The following is a 22,575-nucleotide window of genomic DNA, read 5'->3' as shown; positions in this document are numbered from 1 at the left end:
GTTTGATTGTTTGAACACAATTCGACCTGTGCCGTGGTTATGATGCATATCTATCACGTTTCATGCATAAACTATGAAACATCAGTACGTAATAGTCGCTTATATGTCATATCCGTGCCTTATGCATGAACAAGGTGCTACGTACATCACTATCCCTGTCACTGGACACCATTGTACCTTCCGGTACTTTTTCAACTCCTTGGGGACCATACAGCCTCGCTGTGTGTTAGGTGCTTAGAGAACTAATGGCTCACATTGTCAGTCTCATGGGTATCCATTTTACAGCTGGGTGGACTGGGACATTGTGGACAGAGGTACCGTATTCACTACACCATTGCGTTGAAGATGTTACTAGGATAATGATAGCCATAAAATACAAGTACCACTGTAAGGATACAATGATAAAGGTGCCTTTACATGGTACGTTCTGTAGTAAAGAATAGCATGCGATCAGTTGTGACAAATAGGGCATGTTCTCATTTTCGCGACACATCGTAAGCTACTTCAAATCGTTACGACAAGTGGGTTTACACGTTTCGATATTGAACTGATTCAGGTCGCTGCTACAAAACCTTAATAACGAGGGTCCCAGTTCAGCAAACGGTTTTTTTTAAGTCATTCGAAAATTCTCTACCTACTGGTCATCATCAAAGGTGCCTTGCACACTGTCTGCCCATCAGGTTCTTGAACGGGTCTTTTTCCAATCATTCTTGTCCTTTGTTAGACCTTGGACAAGTACTGCCGTTAACGAATACTGCAGATCTCCTGTGCGTTTTAAAATCAACAGCCTACTCATTTCGTGTCTGAAGATTAAATGACCAAACGTTTTCAAAACCAGATGTCTGGGTGGTATGCAAATCAGATATACTCCTATTGGTTAAATATCCATGTAAACAGAAAGTAAATATATTTTTACTCCTGTAAGTTAATTTACTCCACAAGTAAATATGCTTACAAGAATAAATGTGTGCATGTAAAAGAGGCTTTAGCCGGTTTTACCTGAAGGATTCATGGTGACTATATTCGTTTTTTGTGTGTGGTCCTCTTTATGTGACTTGTCATTGTACTGACGCTTTTTTTCTCATGTCTACGAGTGGGTGGGGGTACCTAGTACTTGAGACCTTCAGTGGTCGCTCCTCATCTTACAGTTTTCACCAGCGGAGGCTTCTGCTTTGAGTGTTCCTGCAGTGCCCAGGCAATACTTCGATGAGGATGCCATGACGACAGTGAACATGTATCCAAGAAAAAGAGGACTCAGTCACGAACAGGTATTCCAGATTCTCATTTGCTCACCAGTCACCATTCATCCTGTTGGTGTTGCATCAATATGGAAAGGGCAAAATGGCAATGAATATTTTGGGACATTTAGATACCCCACTCAAGCCAATCTTCTTAGTTCCATGGGAACAGTTACTGTGCAGGGTGAACACTATTTATTTTCCCTGTATGACCATCAAGTTACTGAGCTGAAAGTTCAATGGTCACATGACATTATCTCGGATGACTATTTATGGAAATTCTTTGCTGACTATGCGAAAGTCCTGGATGTGCGTCGCCAGACTGAATTTGGAACTGGCGTCAGGTATGTGACTCTTGAACTAAAGTCATTTGATATTGACTTACCATACATTGGTAAGATTGGCAAGAAGATGGCCATGCTTATCTCCACAGCTGGACGTCTCCAAATCTGTTTTAAATGTAACAAGATTGGTCATGTCAGAGACAAATGTCCGTACAGACCTTCAGTATCAATTACTATTGGTGCTAGACCATCGTATCGCTGATGCAGCAAAGACAAACGATCAGAGTTCTGCTGTTTCTTTGACTTCTGAGTATGGAGAGGACTGACTGACTGAGTTTGGTTTTACGCCGCTTTTAGCAATATTCCAGCAACATCACGGCGGGGGACACCAGAAATGGGCTTCACACATTGTACCCATGTGGGGATTCGAACCCGGGTATTTGGCGTGACGAGCCAACGCTTTAACCACAAGGCTACCCAGAGTATGGAGAGGACGAGGAGAGAGGTGTAGATTCAGAGGTAGATGTGGGGAGGGAGAAGGAGAGCGTGATAGACATGAGAGAAGTAGAGCGGAAGAAGAGGGTGAAGTTAATGTGCCTTCTCCTCACCCATCATGAAGTGAGCAGATGCAACTTTTCCCAAGAGGGGGGTAAGTGTTTGGCTGTTCAAAGTAGAGTTTCCTTTGCCCTCCGCTACAGTTCCTCGTAGTAGGAAGGCGGGTAGATCGAGTGGTGCTAAAGGGAATAAAAGGAGCTCTGAGGCTTCATCCCCTTCCCCTACAAGGAGGCATTCATTTGCTAATACGGTGGGAAATATCGGAGTAACAGAGGACCTCCCCAAGGACAGCTTTAAAGAAGCCCAGAGGGGGAGAGGAACTCCGTTACAAGTAAACTGTATTAATTCACAAAACCAATTGATCATGCTATGTCTATGGATTATGATTAAAAGAACAGCGGCGCAAACAAAATTTCTTCCTCTTAAGGGAGTTCATTATATCAACGTTGTATATATGTCAATTATCTTAAATTATTTCCAATGTATGTTTTAGTAATGTCACAAACAAAAAACGCCAATGTTTAATTTTACTCCAATAAATTGTAATGTGTTACTTGATTCTGCTGATAAAATTAATAATATAAAATAAAAATATTATGCATGTATTGACTTTATATTTCTTCAGGAAACCCATGTCTATAACAATCATACTGCTAAAGGGTTGGGAGGTAAATTTAGGGGGGAAATGTTTCTGAGCCTTTGGGAATAATAATAGTAGGTGAGTCGGTTTAATAATTAAAGACACAATTGATTTTGAGTTAGATTTAATATTGATGGGAGATATATAATATTAGATGTAGAATACATGGAGTTAGAGTTAGACTGATTAACATTTTTGCTCCTAATAAATCTGCAGATAGAGGGGTGTTTTTTGAAAATATTTCAGATGTTTAGTCACGGATAGATTAGTAATAGTTGGAGGGAATTTTACTTGTGTTTGCAATACAAAACTCAGTAAGATAGGTGGAAGTAGTTGCAGTACACAACAAGGTGCTAATATTGTTAGACAATGAGTTTCTGACTTTTCTATGACTAAAGGTCATTTAATTAGATCTATTGCAAAGAGCCTGGAAAATGGAGAAAAACTTCTAGTTATTTCTTACGTAAGGAAGCTACGAGAGGTCAAAAGAAATCAATATCTTCAGGCCCTCTTGTTAAATTCCCTCAAGACATCATGGGTGTGTTTGTAGATTACTATTCAGATTTATTTTCGGGTGAACCCGTTGACGACGAAACATGTAAAGACTTACCTCAATTAAATTCGGAACGTTCGGCTGTACTAGAAGGTGAAATACCAAAATCAGAAATTCTTAAAGCTATGGGTCTCCAGGTTCGGAGGGCCTGCCAAGGAGTTTTATTTGTTTCTCTTTGACGTCTGAGGTGGTGTGCTTCTTCGTCTTGTGCATTTGTGTTTCACTGAAGGGCGTTTACCTAGCTCTTCCAAAACCTCCATTATTACTTTAATATGCAAATCCATAATTTGCGCCCTATTTCGTTATAAAATGTTGATTTCAAAATTATATCTCAAACAGTATGGACCCGTTTAGGTAGCGTTATTGGTGATGTAGTTCATCAGGATCAAATATGTGCTATTCCTGGTCGATCTATGTTAGATAATTGACACTTACAACGCAGTGTGTTGGAATATGTGGAGAAAAAAATCTCTCCTATGCTTTAGTAAGTTTGAATAAGAAAAGGCTTTTGATGGAGTCTCCCATGAATTTTTATTTAAAACATTGGACGCATTTGGCTTTGGTCCAGATTTTAAAAAATGGGTAAAAATTATATATACTGACATATCCAGTGCAGTTATAGTTAACCAACACATATATCGGTCTTTTCCGGTCACGAGGTGTGTCAGGCAGGGTTGTGGATTATCTCCCTCTTTGTATGTACTTACACTGGAGCCTCTACTTTAAACAAATCGTCAAAATTAGTCAATAAACGGTGTGCAACTACCAGGTACTGATGATTCAGCAAGATATCTGCATATGCTGATGATGGGCTGGGATTTTGTACAAGACGCCTCAATTAAGAATCTTTTGGATATCTATGAAAAATTTGGGAAGCCGTCTGGGTCCAAATTGAATATGTCTAAAACAAAAGGAATCTTTGTTGGTATGTGGAAAACAAGGTCAGACCACCCTTTAGGTATATCATGAGATACCTGAGATACCATACTTAACTGTGGCATGGTATCTCAGTGGGCTAGCACTATAAAACCAGCTTAAGTCTGGGCTAGTACAAGAGCAGCCACGCACACACACATGCACATCATCATATGAGCGAAATATTCTTAAATGCGACGTAAAACCCCATTTCACCTCACCTCACCTTCAACCAATATTCAGAACAAAATACCATGGTCCCTGGTATGGTGGTCTACCTTCGGTTGTTGGCGATCTATAGCCGGTTTTTATATTGCATTGTCATTTATAAGTAAAATATTTTAGATTTAATTACTAAAATAGTCTTAAATTTATTGTGTGATAATCTAGTTGTTTTATTGTTCTTCGTTGACAGGTGTTTTATAATGTAAATGTGTTTATTGTTAATTTATAACTTTTTAAGTCAGAATATGGCTGAAATAGTGCCGATGTGACTATAAATTTTAACTCACTCAGTCACGCAGAACAAAATAAGACTTTTCATGGATCACTAACTGTTGTGTAAACATGTATATGTCCATGATACTGTGTCTGAAAAGACCGCCTCCGTGGTGTAGTGGTTAATCCGCCGAGGCGGAAGGTCAGCCGAGTTCGATCCCGACCCGTCATCTGAAAAGGCGTTAAAATATGGTACTTGTTGGTCCCTGCCTGGGGCTCGACATTAATGGGTACAACAAGGACTTGTCGGCTGAGAGTCAGTATAATGTGTCTGAGTGGGGTTTTCATGCTTCACTGCGGCATGGTATCTCAGTGGGCTAGCACTATAAAACCAGCTGAAGTCTGGGCTAGTACAAGCAGCCGCACATACACATACATATACACTCGCATGCACGTCGTCATATGAGCGAAATATTCTCAAGCACGACGTACAACCCAATTTCACCTCACCTCAACTGTGTCTGTAAAACAGTATATTTATAATTTATTTTCTTTTTTGTTCTTTTACTGTTTGAATGTGAAGCAGATTGTGAAACAGACCCTCAGTACATCAGGCAAGGTGATTCTCCACATCTGTATTAGTCTTGAGTGGGATGTTCCTCCAGCCTGAATTCCAGGACTCAAGGTTGTATAATGTTCTTTCAATAGTGTATGCTAAAGCCAGTCTTCCAAATTCTTACACAAGTCTCAAAATCAAGCTGTTCAGCAGACAATACTGGAGGAGTATTCCTCTTCAAAACTGGATGACCAATTCACTTGCCAATCTTGTATTGCATTGCAATTGTGTGTAAACTCTTCAAAGTGTGTTATAAACAGTAATGTCAGCAACTCTGATATCCAGAATGTTGTAACCCCAGTAAGGTGGCAGAGCTTTGGTTGTTGGTGGTCCATAGCCTGTGTTTTAATGTTAATATATGTCATATCGAGTTGCATTTCTAGAATTGGACCCACATGGGTAATATGTGTGAAGCCCATTTCTGGTGACCCCGGTCGTGATATTGCTGGAATATTGCTGTGTGCGGCGTAAAACCCAACTCATTCATTCTAGAATTGGAAATGATGAGTTTTTAAGACTTGAATTCTGTGGTACGTTGCTTTCATGACAGATATTTATCATATACATGTATATATACAACTTTGTTCTCGTCACTATATGGCTGAGTGAGTGAGTGAGTTTAGTTTTACGCCGCACTCAGCAATATTCCAGCTATACGGTCTGTAAATAATCGAGTGATCAAGTGATCAACAACATGAGCATTGATCTACGCAATTGGGAACCGATGACATGTGTCAACCAAGTCAGCCAGCCAGACCACCCAATCCTGTTAGTCGCCTCTTACGGCAAGCATGGGTTACTGAAAGCCAATTCTAACTGGGACCTTCACGGGTCCTATATGGCTGAAATATTGCCGGTGTGACGTTAAATTTTAACTCACTCACTCACATCAGAATGTTGTGAATTTCCTGTGTTTGATATTGAAGCACAGCAAACCTTTATATGGGGTGCTATGTCATATCTGTAAAACTGATTACAGACACTGCAATTACTGACATTTAGCATGTAATATCTAGTTGAAGGCTCAACAAACAAGGTGTTGACAACAGATTTCAGTCTTGCACCAGTTTATCAAAGAATATCATACATTAATGCATCCATTTACAAACACTCTAAAAGTCACTATTCACAAAGAGGTAACTACAAGAGGAAGAGATTAAATTAAATATGTTTAGTATTCACAGGTTATGAAATTATTTTAACATGCATACACTTGAATTGCTTGAAAATAATTTCAAGATACTACAACCTGATATCTTCATCTGAGTCTGAGTCAACGAAACCCATGTCGTCATCATCATTGTCTTTGACTATATGCTTATCCACATCCTCCCCAAGTCGTCCATCCCCCTGACCCCCCTCTCCACTGGCTCCAACAAGCACCTGCTCCTCCTCCTCCTCCTCCTGGTCTTCCCAGGATGAGCGTACATGCACCTGCTTGAGCACCCGTTGTGCCAGTCTCTGTATGTCCTTGTAGGGGCGGGGATCAGCCTGGATGCTCTCCAACAAACAAATTCCACACTCTTTCTCCAGCAAGGTACAGTACTTCTCAGCTGAAAAATACACACACAACATGTCTTGTACAAAAGCCTATTTGACATAAGTCAGCTTGGGTTCAGCAAAATAATTGAAGCATTATTTAGTTACTTATAATAATGCTGATTGAGTAATCCATACAAAAATAAATTACAGTACACTCATATTATTGTGAACCAACTGTACAAATTCTTTTTGACATATCTTCACTAACATGATTTTAATTCATTTACCACAGTTGTGTCAGCTGGATAGCCTCACTACAGCTGTGTCAGTTGGATAGCCTCACTACAGCTGTGTCAGCTGGATAGCCTCACTACAGCTGTGTCAGCTGTGTCAGGGATAGCCTCACTACAGCTGTGTCAGCTGGATAGCCTCACTACAGCTGTGTCAGCTGGATAGCCTCACTACAGCTGTGTCAGCTGGATAGCCTCACTACAGCTGTGTCAGATGGATAGCCTCACTACAGCTGTGTCAGCTGGATAGCCTCACTACAGCTGTGTCAGCTGGATAGCCTCACTACAGCTGTGTCAGCTGGATAGCCTCACTACAGCTGTGTCAGATGGAGCTGGATAGCCTCACTACAGCTGTGTCAGCTGGATAGCCTCAATAGTAAACAGAAGCTGTGTCAACACCATATACAGATAGCCTCATTACAGCTGGCTAGCCTCAGTAGTAAAACAGCAGATGCCAGGTGAGCTAATACGCTTGCACATTGTGTGCTGACCTCTCACTACAGAGTCCACTCTCACTACAGATCTCCAGACAACACTACACACATCTCACTACAGCACAACACTACACACATCTCTCACTACACCACAACTACACACACACATCTCACCACTACACACATCAACACTACACACACCTCTAACTACAGCTCACAACACTACACACATCTCACTACAGCACCACTACACACATCTCACTACACACAACACTACACACATCTCACTACAGCACAACACTACACACATCTCACTACACCACAACACTACACACATCTCACTACAGCACAACACTACACACATCTCACTACAGCACAACACTACACACATCTCAGCACTACACTGCACAACACTAACACTACACACATCTACTAATAGCACACCTCACTACACATCACTACAGCATCTCACTACACCACAACACTACACACATCTCACTACAGCACAACACTACACACATCTCACATAGCCACCACTACTACACAACACTACACATCTCACTACAGCACCTCACTACACACATCTCACTATAGCACCTCACTACACACATAGCATATCTCACTATAGCACCTCACTACACACACTACTGCACAACACCTACACACATCTCACACTATAGCACTACACACTACACACAACACTCACTATCTCACTATAGCACAACACTACACATATCTCACTAGCACTACACCACAACACTACAGCACCTCACTACACCACAACACTACACACATCTCACTATAGCACACAACACCATAACACTACACACATCTCACTATAGCACCTCACTACACCACAACACTACACACATCTCACTATAGCACAACACTACACCATAACACTACACACATCTTACACTATAGCACCTCACTACACCTCACAACACTCACACACATCTCACTATAGCACCTCCACTACACCACACTACTACACATCTCTCACTATAGCACCTCACTACACTCACAACACTACACACACCTCTCACTATAGCACAACACTACACCACATACACTACAGCACTACACGCATCTCTCACTATAGCACCTCTCACTACACAGCACAACACTACACACATCTCACTATAGCACCTCCCTACAGCACAACACTACACACATCTCACTATAGCACCTCACTACACACATCTCACTATAGCACCTCCCTACACCACAACACTACACACATCTCACTACAGCACAACACTACACACATCTCACTACACCATAGCACCTCCATCTCACTATAGCACAACACTACACAACACTACACACATCTCACTATAGCACCTCACTACACACATCTCACTATAGCACCTCCCTACAGCGCAACACTACACACATCTCACTATAGCACCTCACTACACACATCTCACTATAGCACACCACTACACACATCTCACTATAGCACAACACTACACACATCTCACTATAGCACCACAACACTACACCTCACTACACCCACAACACTACACACATCTCACTATAGCACCTCACTACACCACAACACTACACACACCTCACTATAGCACAACACTACACACACCTCACTATAGCACAACACTACACACATCTCACTATAGCATGACGCTACATACATCTCATTACAGCACAACGCTACACATCTCACTACACCACAACACTACACACTACAGTATACTCTCAGAGGACAAAGATAAGGTACACAACTTAAGGCAGCATACCATGTTTCTTCTAGTTTCTCAGGTTGGTTAAATCATAGCATGATGTAAGTGGTAAACACGTTGCCTTCAGGCAAACCTTACCCTGTACCTCAAGAGATACATGGATGTAATCATACACAAAGGTTTTGTCATCCAAGAAGCTCTCTAGTCACCACCATTCTTTGCTGAAGTGTTACATTTGTTGTATTGTGCTGTTGTTACTGATTCCAGTACCTGAACACCTGGACATATTCTGGGACCATCAGCCGAGGACGAAGCTCCTTTACTTCCGCTATGTTACCCTGTGAAAACACCAAAGATGATCACTGCCCTACCAGGGGTCGATTTAAGGAAATGAAACCCACTTGCACCCAGTGCAACCTAAGGCAATCCGCTTTTGTCGCACCAAACAAAACCAGGTTGCACCTGCTTCTTACTATAAAATCTTATATAATGCTTGAGATTTGATAAAGACAGTTTAGAACAGTATTATAACAAAAGAAATCTGTAGTTATCTTACTTCCTAAACTTTCATGAACAGTAAGTCCTTCAGTGACTGTTCCTACAATAATCAGAGTCATTGTTCCAAGTCAGTTCCTCGTCATTCTGTTTTCCAGCTGAAGTCTGTGTTCTTTGTACACAAAATATTAACACGCACTGAGTGCAAGTTGATACACATAAGAGGTTGCATTTAGCAGTTTCAGGCTGCACCAGTGCAAGTTCTAAATGCTCAAATCAAGCCCTGCTTTCTGACCAGCACCTCTGAAGAATCAACATCCAGTTTTACGCTCAGCATCATTTTACTGCACCATCAGGTCACAAATACCTAAAATTGCATTTCTCCAAATGTTTTAGAAAACAATGTGACAGGATCTTGAAATAGGCAATCACATGAGTAATCCATGGCACACAATTAATAATATTAATACCCATTTCACTTTAATGCGAGGCATTGACCCTCACTCACCATCAACCCCATCATGTTGCGAAGCAGCTCTGCATGGTCTTTGAATTTCTGCAATGAGATAAGGAACATAGACAAAACAGTAACTGCACTTGTCCAAGGGCAGAGATCAAGACAGGGATATATGTGCACTGGGGTTCTGGAGACAGTAGATGGAGAGCAGGAAGGAACATAGACACAACAGGAACTGCACTTGTCTAAGGGCAGAGATCAGGACAGGGATATATGTGCACTGAGGTTCTGGAGACACTAGATGGAGAGCAGGAAGGAACATAGACACAACAGGTACTGCACTTGTCTAAGGGCAAAGATCAAGACAGGGATATATGTGCACTGAGGTTCTGGAGACAGTAGATGGAGAGCAGGAAGGAACATAGACACAACAGGAACTGCACTTGTCTAAGGGCAGAGGTCAAGACAGGGATATATGTGCACTGAGGTTCTTGAGACAGTAGATCGAGAGCAGGACCAACTGGGATATGCCAATGGGCTTATTTGAAAATATTATAAGAATGAACAATGAATGAATTGAATTACAATGTCAAATCAATGTCAATAATCAATATGTCAAAACAAATTTGGGAACATACATGGTGTGCTTAAGTACACTAAGCTGCCAGATCCATGACCTTGAACTTTGACCAATGGTAATACACAATCTTTCTTGGGACAATATCAGTTAACGTCATGTAATTAGATATAGAGGACTTATGTACTCACTGATAAAATAATGTTCAGTATTCTGTGTGATCAAAATTGGTGAAATCCTTGGACTATAATCATATTGAAGAATATTACAACTGTGTGATCTCCAGACAAGACACAAGCTAAGGTCCACCAACCTCCAGACAGCTCAGGAACAGGCCCATCCCATCTTTGTCCATGAATCTTTCACAGTTGGCAGCAGTCTCATCTGTAACAAACATACAGGCAGAATGTAACAGCCAACACTGCAACAACCACCTTAAAACTTCTCCTTTGTCGTCCACACTCACTACTATGGTACGACCGCCTCCATGGTGTAGTGGTTAGAGCGTCCGCCCGGAGAGCGGAAGGTCGCGGGTTCGATCCCCGACCGCGTCATACCAAAAGATGTTAAAATATGGCACTTGTTGGTCCCTGCCTGGCGCTCGGCATTAATGGGTACAACAAGGACTGGTCGGCTCGGAGTCAGTATAATGTGTCTGAGTGAGGTATTCATGCTTCACTGCGGCATGGTATCTCAGTGGGCTAGCACTATAAAACCAGCTTAAGTCTGGGCTAGTACAAGCAGCCGCACATACACATACACACGCATGCACGTCGTCATATGAGCGAAATATTCTCAAGTACGACGTTAAACCCAATTTCACCTCACCTCACCTCACTATGGTACACTACAGTCCGTTTGGGTTCAAATGAGAACGATGAATGATTAAATATCTCGCAATAGTGATAAGTGCACAAAACATAAATAAGACACATGGTCTTGAAACCTCTGTACCCAACAGGATCTGAAATCTGACGCTTTATGATCAATCCCAGAAAAAGTTGTTTAAGAAACTATCATGTAACATTGTTCTATTTTCATGTTTCACACCTAGGGGTGACGAACAGCTGGTGGAACAGTGCCGGCTGTTTCCTGACTAGTAGGGGGCTGTGCTAAATTGCACTGGAAGTGCGTACCTGTGCTGTTCCACCAGCCATTTATCACCCCTCGGTGTGAAGACTGAAGATAGAACAATGTTACATGATAGTTTCTTAAACAGCTATTTCCATGATCGATCATAAAACATCAGATTTCAGATCCTGTTGGGTACAGAGGTTTCAGGACCATGGGATTATTTATGTTTTGTGCACTTATCCCTATTTCGAGTTATTTAATAATTCATCGTTCTTATTTGAACCCTAACGGACTGTAGTTTTGTGTCGTCCACACTCTCCACTATGGTACAGTACTTGACAACAATACTCTTACTACCATGGCGGGGCGGTGGGGTAGCCTAGTGGTTAAAGCGTTGGCTCGTCACGCCGAAGACCCAGGTTCGATTCCCCACATGGGCACAATGTGTTAAGCCGATTCTGGTGTCCTCAGCCGTGATATTACTGGAATATTGCTAAAAGCGGCGTAAAACTAAACTCAGTCAGTCAGTCAGTACTACCATGGCACACCATTCCTGAGGTGTCAACCCACTGTGGTCTATTTTTCAGCTGTCCTACCTGTGACATTCCACATAGTGCTCCAGGCTACTTCCATCACATCATCACACACATCACCCAGGAGCTTGCGTCTAATGATGCTCAACATTGTCTGTGGAAATGACAAATTTACATTTAGCATAAACACTGTGGCCTTAATGTGTCCTAATCAGTGAAGTCTGGTCACTGTAACCCATGACATCTTTCAGAAATACCATGTTATACAGTGAAAACATGAATGACAAGCACGCTCACAATATCCAAGTGAAAGCATATACAGTGAAACAACTACCTCTAATCAATATCAAGTCAGTCAGTTAGTAATGAAAAGCATATACGGTGAAACCTGCCAACACGGCACCTGTCTAATCCGGAACACTGTCAAAACCGGCATAAAATTTTGGTCCCGGCATTTTACAATCATATTATGATCATTAAAACATTGTCTAATCCGACACCTGTCTATTCCGTATTCCGGTCCCAACAAGCCTGTCTGTTGTTGCATTACTGGTGCTGTTCCACCAGACATTTATCACCCTCGGTTGAAGCATGACATAATTACATGATAGTTTCTTAATTCCGCAATTTGGCATGACTCCCCGGTCCCAACAAGCAATTTAACTGTAATTAACACTGTCTAAACCAGCATGGGTATGAACAGTCCAATCAAGAACCCATAATCCAATACACTAATTAATCCTCATGGCACGCTAGATAATCAGGAAGTAGTGATTGCGCGGTGAATCAAAAGCTCGTTGGATCATCTGTCATCAACATTGTTTAAATTTGTTGCATAATTACAAAAAAGATCAAAGGCGTTATAGAGATAAAGAGATTGACGAGCCATGTTGGAAAATAATCATTACTGTCTAATCCGGCTCCCTGTCTAAATGGCATTTTATTTCGGTCGGGGTGCCGGTTTAGACAGGTTTCACTGTACTATTACAAAATATACTGATTATGCAAAACAGAATGAGTTACCTCTTTCAATTATATACCACTACAGGCATAAGACTACATGAACTAAAAGAAAAAGCCATTTTACAGACAGTGCCATACCTTTGTATGATCATCACTGTGGCTTTGACCTTATCAGCCCACAATCTCTTTCTCTCTGCATGAACTACCTACCTCTATAGCTCCTAGACTGCCCACCATCTCTTTCTCCCTGCATGAACTACCTACCTCTATAGCTCCTAGACTGCCCACCATCTCTTTCTCCCTGCATGAACTACCTACCTATAGCTCCTGACTGCCCACAATCTTCTCTTTCTAGACTGCCCTACAATCCTGTCCACAATCTCTCTTCTCTCTGCATGACTTCCCTACCTCTATAGCTCCTAGACTGCCCACAATCTCCTTCTCTCTGCATGAACTCCTACCTACCTGAACTATACCTCTATAGCTCCTAGACTGCCCACAATCTCCTTCTCTCTGCATGAACTACTAGACTGCCCACAATCTCTATGAGCTCCTAGACTGCCCACAATCTCCTTCTCTCTGCATGAACTTCCTACCTCTATAGCTCCTAGACTGCCCACAATCTCCTTCTCTGCATGAACTGCCTATGAGACTACAATCTCCCTCTCTGCATGGACACTACCCTACCTCTATAGCTCCTAGACTGCCCACAATCTCCTTCTCTCTGCATGACTTCCCTACCTCTATAGCTCCTAGACTGCCCACAATCTCCTTCTCTCTGCATGACTTCCCTACCTCTATAGCTCCTAGACTGCCCACACTCCTTCTCTCTGCATGACTCTACCTTCTCTAGACTGCCCACAATGACTTCCCTACCTCTATAGCTCCTAGACTGCCCACAATCTCCTTCTCTCTGCATGACTTCCTACCTCTATAGCTCCTATGGACTGCCCTATGGCAACTCTCTCCTTCTCTCTGCATGACTTCCCTACCTCTATAGCTCCTAGACTGCCCACAATCTCCTTCTCTCTGCATGACTTCCCTACCTCTATAGCTCCTAGACTGCCCACAATCTCCTTCTCTCTGCATGACTTCCCTACCTCTATAGCTCCTAGACTGCCCACAATCTCCTTCTCTCTGCATGACTTCCCTACCTCTATAGCTCCTAGACTGCCCACAATCTCCTTCTCTGCATGAACTACCTACCTCTATAGCTCCTAGACTGCCCACAATCTCCTTCTCTCTGCATGACTTCCCTACCTCTATAGCTCCTAGACTGCCCACAATCTCCTTCTCTCTGCATGAATTCCCTACCTCTATAGCTCCTAGACTGCCCACAATCTCCTTCTCTCTGCATGACTTCCCTACCTCTATAGCTCCTCTGCTCCTAGACTGCCCACAATCTCTCTTCTCTCTGCATGACTTCCCTACCTCTATAGCTCCTAAGCTGCCCACAATCTCCTTCTCTTTGCCATCCACTTGACAAGCCAAGCAGTTGAGGAGGAAGATACCAATGCGATGGCTGTAGTCATCTCGCTGTGCTCGCTCTAACATCCGCAGCAGAAAGTTAACCAGCTTTTCATAGCAGTACATCTGGGGTGCAGAAACAACAATGCCGAACCAATGATCTTTTAAAATACCCTCCAGAGAAAATATACTAATTGATATGTTCATCAACTGAATCACTTGTGAGCTAAATAGAAATACAGTACATGTCATCTTAACATTTTCCCGGGTTTTACCCACACATGACAGGTATTGATTACTGTAAATCTCATCTTAACATTTTCCGGGTTTTACCCGGTTTTACAGTAATGTCATCTTAACATCTGCCTGGGTCTTACCCGTGTGAGAGGTATTGATTACAGTAAAGTCATCTTAACATTTTCCGGGTTTTACCCACGTGTCATCTTAGGTTTTACCCGCGTGAGAGGTATTGATTACAGTAAAAGTCATCTTAACATTTTCCGGGTTTTACCCGTGTGTATTGATTACCCATCTTAAACATTTTCGGGAGGTATTGATTACAGTAAAAGTCATCTTAACATTTTCTTTTACCCGTGTGAACATTGATTACAGTAAAGTCATCTTAACATTTTCCCGGGTTTTACCCACGTGTGACAGGTATTGATTACAGTAAATCTCATCTTAACATCTGCCTGGGTTTTACCCACGTGTGAGAGGTATTGATTACAGTAAAAGTCATCTTAACATTTGCCCGGGTTTTACCCACGTGTGAGAGGTATTGATTACAGTAATGTCATCTTAACATCTGCCTGGGTTTTACCCACGTGTGACAGGTATTGATTACAGTAATGTCATCTTAACATCTGCCCGGGTTTTACCCATTTGTAAGAGATATTGGTTACAGTACTTACCACATCATGGGGGATGTTAAAGACTGACAGAGTCAGGCATCCATTTCTCAGCATCTGTGCAACAACAATGTGAGAATATATCAGATATATGTGACACTGACATGATTTACACAAGATGGCATACAAATACATCCGATACATAAACCAGAAAACAAATTTATATGTATGAGATAAATCTCTACATCCACAACAGTTCATATCTATATATCAGATGTATCTCTACACCCACACAAACAGCATATTGGAACATTAAAATCAATGATAATGATTCTTAGAATAATAACTCTAATACCTGATTGCCTTTTTCCCAGAAACTTTTCAATGCCATTACACATAGCAATCCTTATACAACTGAAACCGGTCTGCAGTACTCAGCAGCAGTGTTTGTGAATGTTAAGTGAATAAAATAAAAAGTGCGTGGAATTTATCAGGCAGCCTACTCAACTTCCGGATTACTTTCTTGTGTAAACAATTTGAGAGCTTCTGTAAACAAAGTGTTATATTTATTCAATTATCATTATTTAGTCAACGATGATTCTAGCCCTCCAGTAAGTAAGACTATCTATAATGTTACGAAATTTTTAAAAAATCGGAATACATTTGTCTTTGTCGGAATGGCGGAATCGACATGCATTTTTGGGGATGATTCCGATAAACTCAGGAGGGTTATCATCTCTGTATACATCAGGTACATATGGCAGTTGAAAACTGAAAATCAAGAATGTGAAGCAGCAACTTCCTTGGCTTTGGGATGTCTCTCCACTCGGTGAGGAATAATTAGGATATTTTACTAGTGTATTTTCTAAAAACTAATTAAGTTACTATGATACAAAAAAAACAAGCCTCAAGTTTTTCCTGGTACTCACCGTTTGTTCTGTGGGGAACGTCTCCATTGCACGCAGTAGAAGACTGATGATACTCCTGAAAACATCTCTGATATCAGTATAATGTACAGATACATGCCCTTGGAGTTGGAATACCATAAGTGATAAGTCTTGTCCATACATAAAATTTTGCTTAATTCATGATTTCTCAAAAACACCACTTTTCAATATGTTCACCATGTGACATGCGCGATCATAGATTGTACAAGTGCAAAATTCCTTTCTACAGATGTTTCAATAAGCACGTACTGTTAAAATGGAACCATCAGAAATTCTCAGGCATTAATTAACTATGGGAAATTTCAGAAATGACACATTCCTGCAGTAATTCTACCCTGAGACACATTCATGTACAATTTCTACCCTGAGACACATTCCTGTCGTAATACTACCCTGAGACACATTCCTGTAGGAATTCTACCCTGAGACACATTCCTGAAGTAATTCTACCCTGAGATACATCCTGTAGTAATTCTACCCTGAGACACACCCTGCAGTAATTCTACCCTGAGACATATTCCTGCACTAATTCTACCCTGAGACACACCCTGAAGTAATTCTACCCTGAGACACACCCTGCAGTAATTCTACCCTGAGACACATTCCTGTAGTAATTCTACCCTGAGACACATTCCTGTAGTAATTCGACAATGAGACACATTCCTGTAGTAATTCTACCCTGAGACACATTCCTGTAGTAATTCTACCCTGAGACACATTCCTGAAGTAATTCTACCCTGAGACACACCCTGCAGTAACTCTACCCTGAGACACATTCCTGTAGGAATTCGACCCTGAGACACATTCCTGTAGTAATTCTACCCTGAGACACACCCTGAAGTAATTCTACCCTGAGACACACCCTGCAGTAATTCTACCCTGAGACACATTCCAGCAGTAATTCTACCCTGAGACACATTCCTGTAGGAATTCTACCCTGAGACACATTCCTGTAGTAATTCTACCCTGAGACACATTCCTGTAGGAATTCTACCCTGAGACACATTCCTGAAGTAATTCTACCCTGAGACACATTCCTGTAGTAATTCTACCCTGAGACACATTCCTGTAGTAATTCTACCCTGAGACACATTCCAGAAGTAATTCTACCCTGAGACACATTCCACAAGTAATTCTACCCTGAGACACATTCCAGAAGTAATTCTACTCTGAGACACATTCCAGCAGTAATTCTACCCTGAGACACATTCCTGTTGTAATTCTACCCTGAGACACATCCTACAGTAATTTTACCCTGAGACACATTCCACAAGTAATTCTACTCTGAAACACATTCCTGAAGTAATTCTACCCTGAGACACATTCCAGCAGTAATTCTACCCTGAGACACATTCCTGTAGTAATTCTACCCTGAGACACATCCTGCAGTAATTTTACCCTGAGACACATTCCTGTCGTAACTCTACCCTGAGACACATTCCTGTAGGAATTCGACCCTGAGACACATTCCTGTAGTAATTCTACCCTGAGACACACCCTGAAGTAATTCTACCCTGAGACACACCCTGCAGTAATTCTACCCTGAGACACATTCCAGCAGTAATTCTACCCTGAGACACATTCCTGTAGGAATTCTACCCTGAGACACATTCCTGTAGTAATTCTACCCTGAGACACATTCCTGTAGGAATTCTACCCTGAGACACATTCCTGAAGTAATTCTACCCTGAGACACATTCCTGTAGATATTCTACCCTGAGACACATTCCTGTAGTAATTCTACCCTGAGACACATTCCAGAAGTAATTCTACCCTGAGACACATTCCACAAGTAATTCTACCCTGAGACACATTCCTGTTGTAATTCTACCCTGAGACACATCCTACAGTAATTTTACCCTGAGACACATTCCACAAGTAATTCTACTCTGAAACACATTCCAGAAGTAATTCTACCCTGAGACACATTCCAGCAGTAATTCTACCCTGAGACACATTCCTGTAGTAATTCTACCCTGAGACACATCCTGCAGTAATTTTACCCTGAGACACATTCCTGTAGGAATTCTACTTTGAGACACAAACTGCAGTAATTCTACCCTGAGACACATTCCTGTAGTAATTCTACCCTGACACACATTTCTGTAGTAATTCTACCCTGAGACACATTCCAGAAGTAACTCTACCCTGAGACACATTCCTGTAGTAATTCTACTCTGAGACACATTCCTGTAGTAATTCTACCCTGAGACACAATCCAGAAGTAATTCTAACCTGAGACACATTCTGTAGTAATTCTACCCAGAGACACATTCCTGTTGTAATTCTACCCTGAGACACATTCCTGTAGTAATTCTACCCTGAGACACATTCCAGAAGTAATTCTACCCTGAGACACATTCCTGCAGTAATTCTACCCTGAGACAAATTCCTGTAGTAATTCTACCCTGAGACACATTCCTGTAGTAATTCTACCCTGAGACACATTCCTGTAGTAATTCTACCCTGAGACACATTCTAGAAGTGATTCTACCCTGTGACACATTCCTGTAGTAATTCTACCCTAAGACACACCCTGTAGTAATTCTACCCTGAGACACATTCCTGTAGTAATTCTACCCTGAGACACATTCCTGTAGTAATTCTACCCTGAGACACATTCTAGAAGTGATTCTACCCTGTGACACATTCCTGTAGTGATTCTACCCTGACATACACCCCTGCAGTAATTCTACCCTGAGACACATCCTGTAGTAATTCTACCCTGAGACACATTCCTGTAGTAATTCTACCCTGAGACACATTCCTGTAGTAATTCTACCCTGAGACACATTCCTGTAGTAATTCTACCCTGAGACACATTCCTGTAGTAATTCTACCCTGAGACACATTCCTGTAGTAATTCTACCCTGAGACACATTCCTGTAGTAATTCTACCCTGAGACACATTCCTGTAGTAATTCTACCCTGAGACACATTCTGTAGTAATTCTACCCTGAGACACATTCTGTAGTAATTCTACCCTGAGACACATTCCTGTAGTAATTCTACCCTGAGACACATTCTGTAGTAATTCTACCCTGAGACACATTCCTGTAATTCTACCCTGAGACACATTCCTGTAGTAATTCTACCCTGAGACACATTCCTGTAGTAATTCTGCCCTGAGACACATTCCTGTAGTAATTCTACCCTGAGACACATTCCTGTGAGTAATTCTACCCTGAGACACATTCCTGTAGTAATTCTACCCTGAGACACATTCCCCTGAGTAATTCTACCCTGAGACACATTCCTGAAGTGATTCTACCCTGAGACATTCCTGTAGTAATTCTACCCTGAGACACATTCCTGTGTGTAATTCTACCCTGAGACACATTCCTGTGGTAATTCTACCCTGAGACACATTCCTGTAGTAATTCTACCCTGAGACACATTCTAGAGTGATTCTACCCTGAGACACATTCCTGTAGTAATTCTGCCCTGATTCTACCCTGAGACACCCCTGCAGTAATTCTACCCTGAGACACATCCTGTAGTAATTCTACCCTGAGACACATTCCTGTAGTAATTCTACCCTGAGACACATTCTGTAGTAATTCTACCCTGAGACACATTCCTGTAGTAATTCTACCCTGAGACACATTCCTGTAGTAATTCTACCCTGAGACACATTCCTGTAGTAATTCTACCCTGAGACACATTCCTGTAGTAATTCTACCCTGAGACACATTCTGTAGTAATTCTACCCTGAGACACATTCTGAAGTAATTCTACCCTGAGACACATTCCTGAAGTAATTCTACCCTGAGATACATTCTGTAATAATTCTACCCTGAGACACACCCTGCAGTAATTCTACCCTGAGACACATCCTGTAGTAATTCTACCCTGAGACACATTCTGAAGTAATTCTACCCTGAGACACATTCCTGTGCAGTAATTCTACCCTGAGACACATTCCTGTAGTAATTCTACCCTGAGACACATTCCTGCAGTAATTCCACCAGGGATACATTCCTGTAGTAATTCTACCCTGAGACACATTCCAGCAGTAATTCTACCCTGAGACACATTCCAGAAGTGATTCTACCCTGTGACACATTCCTGTAGTAATTCTACCCTGAGACACATTCCTGTAGTAATTCTACCCTGAGACACATTCCTGTAGTAATTCTACCCTGAGACACATTCTGTAGTAATTCTACCCTAAGGCACATTCTGTAGTAATTCTACCTTGAGACACATTCTGAAGTAATTCTACCCTGAGACACATTCCTGAAGTAATTCTACCCTGAGACACATTCTGTAATAATTCTACCCTGAGACACACCCTGCAGTAATTCTACCCTGAGACACATCCTGTAGTAATTCTACCCTGAGACACATTCCTGTAGTAATTCTACCCTGAGACACATTCTGTAGTAATTCTACCCTAAGGCACATTCTGTAGTAATTCTACCTTGAGACACATTCTGAAGTAATTCTACCCTGAGACACATTCCTGAAGTAATTCTACCCTGAGATACATTCTGTAATAATTCTACCCTGAGACACACCCTGCAGTAATTCTACCCTGAGACACATCCTGTAGTAATTCTACCCTGAGACACATTCTGAAGTAATTCTACCCTGGGACACACATTCTGTAGTAATTCTACCCTGAGACACATTCCTGTAGTAATTATACCCTGAGACACATTCCTGTAGTAATTCTACCCTGAGACACACCCTGCAGTAATTCTACCCCCTGAGACACACCCTGTAGTAATTCTACCCTGGAGACACATTCCTGCAGTAATTCCACCAGGGATACATTCCTGTAGTAATTCTACCCTGAGACACATCCTGCAGTAATTCTACCCTGAGACACACCCTGCAGTAATTCTACCCAGGGACACATTCAACCATTAATTCTACCCTGAGACACATTCCTGCAGTAATTCCACCAGGGACACATTCCTGTAGTAATTTTACCCTGAGACACATCTTGTAGTAATTCTACCCTGAGGCACATTCTGCAGTAGTAATTCTGCCCCTGAGACACATTCCATCAGTAATTCTACCCTGAGACACATCCTGTAGTAATTCTACCCTGAGGCACATTCTGCAGTAATTCTACCCTGAGACACATTCCAGCAGTAATTTCACCCAGGGACACATTCAACCAGCAATTCTACCATGAACACTTTCCAGCAATAATTCTACCCTGAGAAACATTTCTGCAGTAATTCTACCAGGAAAAGAACTTTTCATGGGAAATGTTCCAGTATAAATTCTACCAGAACACAAATTATACCTTGGAACTTGGTGTTTTACATTACTCAGGATGGGTTATTTTTTGTTTGGTATTTTGTGCCAGCAAGAGATGCCACTACGGCTGTAACGATGCATCAAACTATCGATGGATTGCAATTGTTGAAATATTGGGAAATAACTTCAAATGACACATATCAAGGAGAAAAATGTTATTGCAATAGGATTGCAATAGTTGGTCGCAACAGACTATCGCTATCGTAATAGTATGTTGCAAAAGACTATCACTATTGCCACAGTTGTTTTCCCCTCAATAGTCACCCCTAGATGCCACTGACTTACCTCCTTTGTTTCTGAGTGATGTAGTCTTTTTGATCCCCCTTGGCTATATAGAACAATGATGCACTGAAACAACACAGTCACTTATCAGACAGTGGAGCACAATTTTCAGAAATAAAAACACAATTAATTATTTATTTTTGAATATGGTCCTACATGACATTCAATGAAGCAGACATGACATTCTTCCAGACATCCCAGTGGTCGATTTAAGGAAATGAAACCTACTTGCACCCAGTGCAACCTAAGGCAATCACTTTGTTGCACCAATAAAAACAGGTTGCACCTCCTGCTTGATAAAAACTCTTTTATAATGCTTGAGTTTTGGTAAAGACGATTAAGAACAGTATTATAACAAATGAAATCTGTAGTTATCTTACTTCCTAAAATTTCATGAACAGCAATTCCTTCAGTCACTGTTCCTACAATAATCAGAGTCACTGTTCCAAGTCAGTTCCTCATCATTCTGTTTTCCAGCTGAAGTCTGTGTTCTTTGTACACAAAATATTAACA

The 22,575-nt window shown here is 41.5% G+C and overlaps 1 protein-coding gene across 1 annotated transcript in view; it reads right to left on the bottom strand.

The window, feature by feature from the left end:
• Positions 1-6,289: 6,289 nt before the first annotated feature.
• LOC124257538 (protein zer-1 homolog) overlaps positions 6,290-22,575 on the bottom strand; it is a 43,562-nt gene continuing 27,276 nt past the window's right edge. Inside the window, exons 6-15 of the mRNA XM_046691638.1 lie at positions 22,066-22,128; positions 16,489-16,543; positions 15,623-15,676; positions 14,676-14,837; positions 12,345-12,435; positions 10,988-11,058; positions 10,149-10,196; positions 9,416-9,483; positions 9,284-9,290; positions 6,290-6,829 (exon numbers count right to left, since the gene is read on the bottom strand). Coding sequence (XP_046547594.1) covers positions 6,482-6,829; positions 9,284-9,290; positions 9,416-9,483; positions 10,149-10,196; positions 10,988-11,058; positions 12,345-12,435; positions 14,676-14,837; positions 15,623-15,676; positions 16,489-16,543; positions 22,066-22,128 — 967 coding nt within the window. The 3' untranslated portion in view covers positions 6,290-6,481. The remainder of the gene's footprint in view (positions 6,830-9,283; positions 9,291-9,415; positions 9,484-10,148; positions 10,197-10,987; positions 11,059-12,344; positions 12,436-14,675; positions 14,838-15,622; positions 15,677-16,488; positions 16,544-22,065; positions 22,129-22,575) is intronic.

This window comes from Haliotis rubra, unplaced genomic scaffold (assembly GCF_003918875.1).
Source record: "Haliotis rubra isolate DU_JTF1 unplaced genomic scaffold, ASM391887v1 Scf665, whole genome shotgun sequence".
Taxonomy (NCBI): domain Eukaryota; kingdom Metazoa; phylum Mollusca; class Gastropoda; order Lepetellida; family Haliotidae; genus Haliotis; species Haliotis rubra.
Note: the sequence above shows the minus strand (reverse complement) of the source record. Positions and strands in the feature narration are given on the sequence as shown.